Source organism: Rhipicephalus microplus, chromosome 9 (genome assembly GCF_043290135.1).
Source record: "Rhipicephalus microplus isolate Deutch F79 chromosome 9, USDA_Rmic, whole genome shotgun sequence".
Lineage (NCBI taxonomy): Eukaryota > Metazoa > Arthropoda > Arachnida > Ixodida > Ixodidae > Rhipicephalus > Rhipicephalus microplus.
Window position 1 is genome coordinate 42,484,867 of NC_134708.1, and position 13,310 is coordinate 42,498,176.

Sequence of the window (13,310 nt, forward strand, 5' to 3'; positions counted from 1 at the left end):
AACGATTGAAAATATTTTTAACGCGATCAAGCAGTGATTATATAATGTAAGAGGTATGAAGTTCGACCGTGCGAGAAGGAGCGTTCACGTGCAATGTCGAAGTTCATTTTTACTTTTCTCTTCCACGGGAACACCAACTTGTAGCGCCAAACAACTCGAATAATCGTTCTCCGCAGACGTTGTGACAATATCCAAAAAACTTACCTGAGCTCGTGCTTTGCATGCCAGGTGTCTGAACGGGAGAATTAGGTCACGTACAATATTGGTGGAGGAAGCGGAGAGTGAATTACGTGTGTCTGGAGGATTCACAACCGTGGTACAGCGATCTACTAGGAAGCACTTAGGTCACTGGCCCACTGATATTACTAAAACTTGCTTATTCATTTCCATCAGCCCTTTCATCGCGCTCGCAGCCAAGTTGCGAAAGAAGGTTCTCTAGGTGTGCTAATTTATCGTCTTCCTTTACTTTCTTTCTTTTTTCTACGACAGTTGGTTTGCCAACGAATGCTGCTCTGTCGCCCACTGCAGTTGATTTACAAAAGACGTGTCGCGAAATATTCATTACGCTAATGCGCGATATGCTAATATAACAATAACAACAAGTCGTTAGCAGTTCACTAACATCCGCTATGTCTTATCAGAGCTTAACGTGACTTGCAATACTATAGCAGTTCTGCAACGACATTGCTGTAAATAAGCTGCAACGATCTGAACAGCGTTTTGGTTACGACCACAGCTGTACGTTCAGCTTCGGCCCGGCCTTATTGTAGGTTTCTTATTTTTTTTTACCGTTTTCGACTCTGTTCGTTGGCATTTTTCTTTTCGAGCACAGCTTACACCAACTTGACAAACCAGTTACCCTAATGGACTAAGAGATCGACGATCTGCTGTTAATTACCAAATCCAGTAAAACTTGCTGCTGGGCGATCGAGTTGTTAGTTGTGCTTGTCCGTGTCTGTCGTGCCCTTGTGCTCTAAGTGTGCAACTATAGCTAACCTGCTAATTACCCAGTCTGATGAGTAGCATGAGAGAAGTAGTGTAGCCAACAACTTCCCTCACTACTAGTTTCATATCAACCGCTGCTTTGTGCAAGCAGCTTACGAAGAGGGTGGAAAGTTCAGCTTGTCTGCAATGCGTACGAGAGAAAAATAAACATATATGCGGAGCGATTTTCTGATATGAACAGCCGTAATGCACAAATTATTTAATGTTTTTGATGAAGACGAAAATGCTGTAGGTTCGTGTGCTCAGATTTGCGTACAGTTTTAAGAACCCCAGGTGGTCGAAATTTCCGGAGCCCTCCACTACGGCGTCTCTCATAATCATATGATGGTTTTGGGACGTTAAACCCCACATATCAATCAACGAATCATTTCGTGAAGGGAGCGGAAACATATTAGTGCGCATGTGTTGTTTCAATACATTGCTATGATAGCCGTTCAGTCAACGATTAGTAAACGTTACATTGTACCAATATTTCGCTAATAAGTACGACACTCTTCGCAATAGATCTACACTGTTTTTCAATAGTAATTCACGTTGCGACGCTCATTTCTTCACTATTATAGGTTGTTTAGATATTTCGTACATCTCGATGGACATCGATAGACACGTTCGTTTTATATTTTGATTCTGAAAGTGTTTTTTATGCTGACACGACAATTAACCTATAACATTAACAAGGCACCTAGCAGAGCATGCCCATTTTCCCTCTGATCTCTTCGCAGTCTCTATTCTTGCGATGCGAACATGGTATGATGATGATGATGACGACGACGACGGCTTAGGGTGTTTACTGATTCCAGCCTTGAAGTGACATGAATGCGATCGTGTCTTGACATCATAATCGAAGCGTGTTTCAATCATGCTAAAGTAAGCTATGGTGATCTGCGCCATGTAAGTTAATGATCGCTACAAACTGCACTTGTCAGACTATAACGTCCTTCAAAGAAGCAGAGCGTGTTCTGTGCTTTCCCTGCATAAAACCGAGCCTGCGGTGAAGCACCCTTGCCGGTGTTCATGTCTCATGGTGCGTTCGAAGGTGGTGCATGTGTCTGCGCGCACCGAGTGTGTGGGGTCTCGAATCGGTGACCGAGCGCCACGCTCTTGAAGTGAACGGACACAGTAGACACGGTCGGTACAAACTAAACAACACACACACATTTATTTAACTACTTTTGAACAACGATATCATCCGCCGAATTGTTATAAACAACCTAGGACATCCGTACACAATATGACCATACACTCCATGACAAACACAATAACACGGCAAACACAATGACATGACAAACACACAATAACACACCCAAGGCGGCGTCGCCAATGCTTGGCTTACCACGAGGGCCCCCCGACGCGCGGCCCGCGGCGCCACGCGCCGAGGACACACGCTAGAGACAACCGTTTGCGGCAACCACCACGTGCAGAAGGGAGCCTTGCTCAACCCTCGCCCGCCACCAGGGCTTGCCTTCCGCCAGCGGTTACCACCGGCGCTACCACTCTACCAACCATGACGATGATAGTGGTGCTCAACGCGAACACAACGCCATCTATCGCCTGGTGGTTGTAACCCGAAATGCGGCTTTTGGGCGAGACACGTGCGCCACGAAGCACAAACAACTTTACAGGGGGTGTCAGCACCCCACAAGTGTTATGGTTGGTCTGTTGTTCCGATCGAAATCTTCAGTGTCGCCTTACGAAACAGTACCAGGCCAGTGTGTTTCTGTCATCCGATTTTCTTATTGTTTTCCTTGTTTGCTTCTGTACTCGCCTTGAGTTTTCGTCTCTTGCGATTACTTTGCAATTTATACGTGATCGTTGTTTAATATGTGGGGGAAAAGCGAAAAGCATAAGTTGCAGCGAAGCCGTCAAAATAAATAAATGGCGTATTAATGACGTAATTACAATTATCGATTGATATTCTTCCGATGAGTGCAATGCAGTGCGGCTTAGAGCCACGCGAATTTACGTCCTTTTACGTTTTGTTTTTACGTAACGTTTTGTTCTGTTTACGTTTTGTTTTACGTCTTTTACGTTTTTATAATTTGTTGCCTCACATGTCAGGTTGTCTTTAAATTCCGCTGCTGATGCTGTGGGCCTTGGCAGGAACCTTAAAGATATTTGCGTAATGTTCATAAAAAAAGCAGAGGGAGAGGTGCGCAGCGCATAGAGTAAACTTCAACTCTGATCTCACAAAATGACAGTTAGACGTCGTGTTTGTCGTCACTTCGCCTATGGTACAACGTGCACAGATACTGCATCAAACAGCGCGACCATGCTCTTAGAGTACTGGCCTCGACCGAGGGGACTTATGGGGGGGGGGGGGCATTCAAGCTCTTTAATACACGAACTTGTATGTATGTAAGTATGTATGTATGTATGTATGTATGTATGTATGTATGTATGTATGTATGTATGTATGTATGTATGTATGTATGTATGTATGTGTATGTATGTATGTATGTATGTATGTATGTATGTATGTATGTATGTATGTATGTATGTATGTATGTATGTGTGTATGTATGTATGTATGTATGTATGTATGTATGTATGTATGTATAGACGCACGCACATACAGACACACAAGGGTGATCTTTTCTACTTCAAACTCTATCTTCCCCCCTCTCCCCCCGACCCGAGAAATATTCCCCATATGCATTAGCCTAAGGTTACCCGAAGGCGAAAATAATCTTTTTCTTCTCAGTAGCTGTACTGATCCTCCCCTGCCCCCTCCAGAATCTTTTTGCGCCCAACGTCGCTTCGCACTAGCTTCATGATCGGAGACTCTGCAAGCTTTCGGCTTCACACCTAGTCTTGCACGAGCTCCATCCGTGATCGGCCTACATTAAGTGACTGTCATGTACGTAATCGTGCAGCGTCTTGTTGTGTGACGTCATGATGACGTCCTAGGTGACGTCATTACGTGACGAAGATGTCTTGCATCAGTCGTGTTGTCACAGACACCGCGGGATGCCGATGGTTCATTTTCGTGTTTTATCAGGCATCTAAGGCTTTCTACATGATGAAATCCTAGAAATGCGCCTGCATTAAGTCGATTATTGGCTGGTGCCACGATCTGCGAAGCCGGTGGCGAAGTTTGAAAGGTAAGACAGACAAAAATACAAACAAATTGCCGTTTCGTTGCAATTCACTAACGGAAGTGCTGTCTCCACGCTGAATTTTGTTTCATTTTCTACATGAATTTTCTTTGTGTGCGTCTGTATTCATTATTCGACTAAAAGCACAGAAATTTAGTGCACGTACGGCCGCGCTATACGTTTTCTCAGCGCTTCTTGTCCCTCATTACAATTACGACACCAAGCTTTACGGTATTAAAAATTATTAGTGCGTAGGTACTATACTTGAAATCCTGAAGAAGTCATCCCTCAGTTTTTTTAGGGAGGACCATGTCGGGACAAGCTAGAAAAAAATTACACCATCTCCCGCTAAACGAAACCGTGCGTGACTACGAAACAGCAGGGAGATGGTGAACGGTACCCACAGAAACGCGTCTAGCCTCCTTAAGCGGGTGCGCCCTCATTCAGAACCTCTACCTGACCAACGCTGCCGATGACCGTAACTGTAGCACTGCTAAACAACCGGTCCTTTAACGCACAAGCCAGTGACATTAAACGTGATCCCGTGCTAACCAAAGCGGACGTGCTCTTTTTTACGGAAAAGTGGAACGCCGCAAAGCACGACGCTCAACGGCCTTGCGAAATGACCGCGTGTACCGAGGAAGCATTTCGTTACCTTCGCCGCCTACTCGGAAGAAGGAGGATAATCGTAGGAGAGGATAGAGAGAAGGGGAGGGGGATGCGCATGGGGGGGGGGGGACACGTGAAGGAAGGATAGAAACATCCCTGAGCAAAAGATGCTTCACATCTAAAAAAAAATACTTGATATTGGCGCGTTAGCGTGTATACTTCACCTGCAGAAGAGTAGGCCCGCCGTAAAGCACGCTTGCAGGTGTCAGTTAGTGCATGGTTGATTCTATTTATTTATTTATTTTAATGCTTGGTTCACAGCAGTCAAGTAAACAGAAACGAATTCAATTGACGTTAATAGCAATAAGTGTTCCATTATACAGAGTGCCTCAGTTATGTAGTCCCGATCCTCAAAATATCCATGTGTGCGTTATGAGTAGGAAACTGACTTAGTATTTTTTTCCTTTCCTTTCGAGCTCATCGATGCGTTTTCGTTCCACAATTTTCGGTTATCGCCTAATCGAATACAAACTACTAATATAGGCTTAAAATATTGAGCGTATGTGCAGAGAGTAGAGAGCAAAAATAGAGTGGTTTCTTTCCTCTCAGCTTTAATTTTTTTCAGGCTTTTAAGTACCAACACGAGACGAAAACGACATTTCACGCAACTAGGCGTTGGCGCGCAGCAATCTTACTGCGTCAACTCGTGCTACGTACGAATGATCGATTCTGGACGTTGGTTGATGCCATGAACAGGCTTCGGCCAAGAGAAGTGGATCGAACAGTTTTAGGAACAAGGTGGAATGGTGTGCGAGTTGGAATCGATGCATACACGGAAATCCAGCGCGAAAACAACGCCGCTTTATCTGTGTGTGTAGCTTTCGTTCTGTATGCAGCCCTTTTTTTGTATGCTGTGTCCCTCAGCGTTGTTCTTATTGTTTGATTGTCACTTTGTTATGCTTTCTACTTTGTATTCCGTTTCATTGTCTTGTAGTTGATCAAATATGCGGTATCAGACGCTTAATTTTAGACGTTTATTTGAATACCACTCATTCTGACACGTTGTTATAACCAATAATAAAGTAAAACAGAATGCAACTGTAGTGGCGCTCACTTTTGCCAAGATGTGTTATCTGTCAAAGCAGCCAAGTAAATGGTGCGATAATGTGCTATAAAATAATGCAGGTGATATTTTTCCTGGCAGTGACGTGCACTGTAGGGGCCTGGAGTGGTTTGTTGGGTGGAAGGTCGTGCATCGGTGACTACTTGTCTGGACACGTGTGCTTTTTGCGCTAGGCCTGCTGATAACTGTGGTATAACTTCGACTGGGCAGCGTGTAAGTTATACATCTATACCAACCGGCCCAACTTGCCGCACTTATCACCCCTGCCGTCTTCATCAATAATTTGTCGAAAGTGGGTGCGCAAGTCACGTAGTGATCTTTTTTTTTCGAAATCTTGTGCATGCACATTTCTTTTTTAGCCAAAGTATCTACAGACCAGAACGTTCATGGCTTGAATATACAATGCCGTCTGGATTTTTACGTCCCGAAACAACGGTATGATTGCGATATACGTCTTAGTGCAGGGTTGCGGTAATTTAGATTACCTTGTTCACTTTAACGTGCGCCAAAGTCCAAGCACATGGGCATCTAGCATTTTGTCTCCCTCGAAAATAAATCGTGGTCTAGATTAGGTCCCGCGGCTTTCGAATCAACAGCCACGTGCGGTAACCACTAGAGAACCGAGGCGCGTTTTCGTATGATGGTTCGGCGAACTGGGAGCGCGGGCGTAAACACAGACACAAAGCAAAGGGGAGGCGCACAGCACGAGCGCTCAACTAACAACTGGTTTATTCTCACGTTCGAAGGACTTTTCGTATGTTGTCGGAGGCAGCTATCTTTGGCGGGGGTCTGTTATTCAGGTGGAATGAGCGACTGCGGTAGCGTCCGGCCCATTCTAATCATGTACGAGCCACCATTGCTCGTTGGCCATCTGCAGTGACGTAATTGAGTCCCACAGCCCACGCGCTAACCACGCCGAATGGTGGTCTTCATGTCACATGACGACTGAAAAGAAACGTGAACAGAACTGTATCGACATTCACTGCTTTTCCACATTTTTTTTCAAGCGATTGTAGCCTGAATGGCAATACGGAGCCATAGGGGCCATCTGTAATACAATCGAGAACTACTCTGGCATCCTCTTGCTGCCACCAAAGTTGGATTTCAATTAATGCAGTGTGCCGCGCTGTTCGCGTTTCTTCAAGTACCTTTGTACGCTTGCTCTTACCGCGGGTGGGAGAGTGAAATAATCTATTGTATATAACTTAGAAAAAAAATCGGCAGATCCCACATACCTCAGAATCGACGTTATGCGAAGCATACGGAGGGAAGGTGACCGTGTTGTAATTTTTTTATTGAACGACATGTCATGAAATGAGGCTAATATATATGTACAAATCTTGCACACACAGACATATGTTGAAGAGTTGCAGATGTTTATATAACCAGTTGTTCGCACTTGCGCAACGATGCCAGCTGAAACATGCGTATTAGCAACACCAGAAACTGATATGAAGAGCTGATGCGCTCGCGAAGATGCTGGCCCTGGACACTGCTACATAAATCAACTTCAGCGCATTACACCTAACCACAATTGACGTTAACCCGACGTGACGGCTTTATCACATGAGTACATATGTAATGTTTATAAAATTGGGTAGGCAGCAAAGCAACCACTATTGACGTTTCACGAAGATTAGCGTCTATTTGATAAGTAGTTCCCAGACCTGGCGTAGCCCTTTGGTAAAAGCTTTCGTTGCCACGCAGAATGCTTGGGTTCGATTCCAGCTGGAACCCTGACATTTATTCTTTGCATTCGTTGGGTCGACGCTACCGACGTCGGGTATTTCTTAATGCTCGCGCGTTAAAATTGTCCATGTGCGTTCTCGTCGTTCTTGGGTAGATACTGTCAATCACCTGTGGCACATACCTGCACTGTCTAACGGTAAGTGTTTGACGACACACGCGACGGGATTGTGACAATATTGATGTCTTGACCAGCGCGTCATATTCTTCAAATCATCTTACCCTCCCATGCTAATTTTGGTTCACGCCAAGTTAAGGGTGGGGGAGGGGGACCACGAGAGCACCGAAACGTAAGCGGCTAGATAGAGAGATAGATAGATAGATAGATAGATAGATAGATAGATACGCTCAAAGTCAACGACGTTCGCTAAGAATTGCTTCGCATTTAATAAATATCATTATTTGGGCCAGAATGCACCTCCTACACCCATCGTACTCGAGTGGGTAATATCATTAGCAGCAGCAGCATCCTGACTACACCCACTGCTGGGCAAAAGCCTTTCTCATATTCCACCAAACAACCCGGTCCTGTGCTAGCTGCTCCCCGATATACCGGCCAACTTCTTAATCTCATCTGCTCACCTAAATTTCTGTCTCCACCTCGCGCGTTTGCCTTCTCTTGGAATCCATTCAGTTGCGCTTAATTACCAGCGGTTATCCTTCCAACGCGCTTCGTGCCCGGCCCATGCGTGGGTGATGCGAGGCCAGCAAAACTATCGCCTTCGAACTGAAGGGCTGCCAACTCATGCGTGTCGGCAAGGTCCCTCTGTTGCGGTCCACGACGCGGTCAATGACATTTCCTGGGAGGAGAGGAGAAAGAGGAGCGGCGGCGAGTTGCTTAAGCGTTCGATATATGCCGAGTGGCGGCGTTTCACCCGTTTTCGCGTTCCTTATTTCCTATTTCTACTGTACCACAACAGCGACAACGTCGAACGGAGACCCCGGAAGCGGAAGCACTCCGCAAGTTCGTTACAGTACGCGCTGAAACCAATGGTGTGTTGCCGACCGTCTGCGCACACTCTCTCTCTATTCTTTTTTTTTTCTTTCTCAATCTAACGTGATGAAGTTCCAGTGAATCACACAGGTGCGCTGCGGTCATTCATCCTTCCCTTTCCGGCAAACGTGGAGAGGAAAACGAGCGTCTGACACAGCATCGATTGCTCTATTGACTATATTTTAACTCTCTTTTCTTTTAACCTTCTCCGCGTATAGTGTTTGTAAAACTCTCCTAAGCTCCAGCTGGTGGGAGAAGGGATGTAATGACCAGAGCCCTCCACGCCTTCGTATACTAAACGCAGACGATTTTCGCCGCCGCGTCGTCTGCTTCGATAGAAGGTGAACGTTCGATGTGGCTGCGTTGCTTGCTCCCAGTTCTACGAAAGCCGTGGCTGTTAATGTTATAACGAAGGCTACATTGCACGCCATTTTCAGCCCCGAAACGAACCGAAGTTAAGCCACGTCAGTGGTACATTGCAAGGACACTATGGTGCAAGCTTCCCAAATGCGCTCATCTGATTACGTACGCGTAGTTCGTCACAAATATGGGAGGAAGAACGCAATAGCACGAACTTTACATGTACGTATGGCTACATTGTAGTTGGTGTCCGCTTAATTCGGCCGGTAAGGTTTAATGCACTGTTTGAATTTTTTACTTCACGTTACCACGACCTGATGGTTGCCTGTCATTTCATATATAAACTGTGGAATGAACGTGGGAGATTCAGGTCAATCGCTGCCATAATGTTGGAGCTAGTCGACTAGCTGATCTAGACACTTGTCAGTCGATAGGCTGGCAATTAATTTAATGATGGTTATATTCACTGGTAGGCAAATGGCCCGACTAATTACGTAGTCGAGTCGTCCGTAATCCAGCCTGTGGTGAACATTTATTGTGGCAGAGCAGCGCAAAGTACGGGTAATGACCCCACGCCATCTTGATCAGTACTTTTTTTTTGCGGCAGTGTTTCGGACCAGGGTCAACGTTTTCGCCGTGTTCAAGTGGTTGCAATTATTGCATCGGACCGAATGCTATAGGTACCCCTCACTTCGTGCGGTACGCGAACTTCTCCAATAGGTTGAAGCTTGCGCTCAGTGTCTCGAATTTTGCGCTGCTCTACCTTTTTTTCTTTTCTTTCTTTTTTGCGCTGCTCGAGAACCAGCTGGCCGTCTGCCTTTTGATCAATGAATCGCCGTTTCGTTCCAGACATGACTCCGCTGGAGACGCCTGCGACCCACATAACGCCGGGCAGCTTCAGACCGAGTCCCATAATATTCTACAACGAGACGCACGGTGGAAACGGCATGGCCGCCTGCCACAATCAAAAGGGACACGGTGGGCTCGGAGGCACCCTCTTGCACCCGCCCACGGAAGTCCACGGCGCTCACCCTACCAACCACTTCCTCGGTAGCCAAATAGTCGTTGGTGAGTAGGGATCGTTCCAGAAAAGTAGATAAGGGAAGAGGGGAGCGGGGCGGCCTCGTGGTGTGAGTGGCAAGAATGTACTTCTGAGGAAGGGATGGTGGTCAGACGTGTTGTTCATGATCCTAGCGAAAAGAACATATGATAAAAATTTGCAGGCCACTTCAGATTTGCATCTAAGAGCAGAAGGCGGTAGAGTGATCGGGTCCCGTTCACACCGCTTTCTCAATCGCTATAGAGTGGCCTCGCGTCTAGGTGGACACGTCTACCGTGCTGCGAGGAAATGCAAGTTTTGATCATGCAAGGTAAGGCGTAAAGAATCTATGTTGTTTATTGGAAAATTCCAATGTGATTTCTTATTTGTTTTGTTTCTGGCCGCATCCCCGGCCCACCATTGTCGCAGTCTATTGTTATTGGTGCTTCATTGCCGACCCGATGGTCGCGGGGCCGAATCCCGGCTGCGGAGGCCACATATTGATGCGGGAAAAGTGATTTCCCGTGCGCTTAGCTTTAAGCACACGTTAAATAAGCCCAGGTGGTCGGAATTTTCCGGACCCCTCTACTGCAGCTTTTCTCATAACCGTGTCGTGGTTCTGGAACGTGAAACCCCCATAGTTATTAATGACATCTTCAGGCCGGTAGGTCTTGTGAAGTTGCCCCGCGCGGTGGTCTAGTGGCTGAGGCACTCGGCTGCTGAGTCGCGGGATCGAATCCCGGCTGCGGCGGCTGCATTTTCGATGCAGGCGAAAATGCTGTAGGCCCGTATGCTCAGATTTGGGTGCACGTTAAAGAACTCCAGGTGGTCGTAATCTCTGGAGCCCTCAGGCCGGTAGGTCTTGTGAAGTTGCCCCGCGCGGTGGTCTAGTGGCTGAGGCACTCGGCTGCTGAGTCGCGGGATCGAATCCCGGCTGCGGCGGCTGCATTTTCGATGCAGGCGAAAATGCTGTAGGCCCGTATGCTCAGATTTGGGTGCACGTTAAAGAACTCCAGGTGGTCGTAATCTCTGGAGCCCTCCACTACGGCGTCTCTCGTAATCATATATTTGTTTTGGGAGGTTAAATTTCACATATAAATCAATCAATCAATCAATCATGCCTTCTGAATTTGGCATCATTCTCAACTGTACGCACTGCAAATGGTGATCGGGTGATACAGACATTTTTAGCCAGTGTGCTGGCTGTTCCCTGTCCGACATTTTAGTGGAACACCGTAATGTAATGAGCTTCTGTTCGTTGGCTTGACGAGATAAAGATTATCGGCAAACCTGTAAAACTAAAGCACGTCTCGTTCTAGAAGTTTTTTTTTATATATCAGAGGAAAAACGCCCTTGCATTATGGTTATCTATCAGCCTGCATAACAGAGAGACAATTTGAGTCGACAAGCTCGTGTACATAATGCTTTGACGACGCACGCGTGATCTTAATGCCATACTTCCCTGCTTAGCGCCACATACCGTGAACAAACGGTGCTAGTATACGACTGCGTAAACCCTTCTGTGATGGTACCAGCCTGTTTACGCTATTCATGGTCACAACTATTCCATGCCCATCTCCGGTTGACTTGCACTGACGTAGCCGAAACCGCCGTGTTGGTGCACTGCATCGGAGGACAAATGGTTCGTGACGCCACGTTGATGTTATCATTGCATCACTTCCCAGTTACGTTGTTTCTGACGCACAAGGGCTAGTAATAATATGGCTACAGCCTTACAGTACTGACGCATGCTGAGCGTAGTGTGATTACGCTGTTTTTTTTTTTGCGTCGTAAAAGCCGCCATTTTGGTGAAACACTACGCTATGAAGCTGCGTCAATGACGTGACGTGCTAGCTATCTATTGCTCACACATTGTCCCTTATTGCTGTTTTTTTATACGTGCGCTGAACTGCCACGTCCTCAAATTGCGTATCTCCTCCCCTATACACTCTAACCTAATTATAATTCAATTGTATCTTACACGAAATTAAATTTGCTATATCCGAAATTTTGTTATAAAAGAATATTTCTACCACTATCTATTGCAAGACTATTTTTCACTTACTTCGTTATAACTGGTATTTCGTTATATCCGGGTTAGTTACATCGAGGTTTGAGCGTAGCATTACTGTACCTTACAAGCTGGGCTAAAAAGGTGTGATAAAGAGACGTACAAGGTGCGCATTCCTTCCCGTGTTATCGGCCCCGCAGGCGTGAGTCCTTCGGCCAACGGCTCCGGTCGCGTCACCGCCGGCGGCGCCTCCAACGGCGTCGGCAAGAAGCAGAGCAAGAAGCAAGGTGGTCGCCGCTTCTCGAACCGCATCATCGAGGCAAGCCTGTGCGTGTTCCTCAGCCTGTGCATCTCCCTGGCAGGCCTCTTCCTGGGCCTGCTCTACCAGCCGCTGCTTCTCATCGTGTTCGCGTGTGGGCTGGTGGCGCTGGTTGCCTACCTCTGCTACGGATTCATCCACTACAAGCGCTCATGGGTCAGTATGTGCACTTCGCAGCGCGAGCTAGTTTGAAACAGTTGTTACGATCACATGCGCATGCACACGGGTGTAGCCGCACCGGCAAGTCGCAGTACTCTGCAGCTTTATGCGTAACATCTTTTAATCGCGCAGGAGAAGTGAACATGACGTATAGGAATGTGCTAAACTAAATACATCAATTAAATAATTATTTGGATAAAAAGACGTGGTACTTTTTAACGTGCACTTTTGCTCATTCTCTGCCTCGCCATGTCTTGTATTATGAGACATGAAACCAGATTATGTATTCACTGCTTGCATTGCGAGTTAGAACCCATCATATTAACTTCTGCGGCAATAAATGGCATCCACTGGCTAATTGTTATTTGGTATTTGCATTGCGGGTAGTATGCGAGTAAATGCAGTAGAATCAACAAAAAATATCATTTTATCTCGAGCTTACCTCTGATTCTATAGAGATTATTAATGCTTCTTTCATATATATGATTCTAGCATTCTTATTTTTCGCAGCCTTGAAGTAAGGCTTCTTTTTGCGCATTTAAGCGCAAGGTGGTGCACGCTTTACAGGAAACGCGCGCGAAGTTGTGGTTGCGCATTTTATTTCACCCCAAAAACTTGCACTATTGCACGAGACCTCGTGATCTGCTGTGATGCTCTTAAGACTCGCTTCATTTTTTTTTCATTTCATAAACAAAATTGCACAAGCGCGTTTGTTTGCACGGCTTCTTTCCTGGCGCACGACTGCCATATTCTGTGAACTTCTCACACTTTCGCACTTACACCGTGTAGGAGTAGCCAGCTGCACGCCAACGCTTTTCCCGCTAACTGCGAACGAAACGTGACGTACTTG

At 46.3% G+C, this 13,310-nt stretch overlaps 1 protein-coding gene across 2 annotated transcripts in view; it reads left to right on the plus strand.

Moving 5' to 3' along the window:
- LOC142771692 (uncharacterized) overlaps positions 1 to 13,310 on the plus strand; it is a 29,342-nt gene that overhangs the window by 13,965 nt on the left and 2,067 nt on the right. Inside the window, exons 2-3 of one of the 2 annotated variants that reach the window (XM_075873501.1) lie at positions 9,782 to 10,000; positions 12,183 to 12,457. In XM_075873501.1, coding sequence (XP_075729616.1) covers positions 9,784 to 10,000; positions 12,183 to 12,457 — 492 coding nt within the window. In that variant the 5' untranslated portion in view covers positions 9,782 to 9,783. Of the gene's footprint in view, positions 1 to 8,960; positions 10,001 to 12,182; positions 12,458 to 13,310 lie in introns of those variants that run through there. The other variant, XM_075873500.1, reaches the window with a different exon arrangement.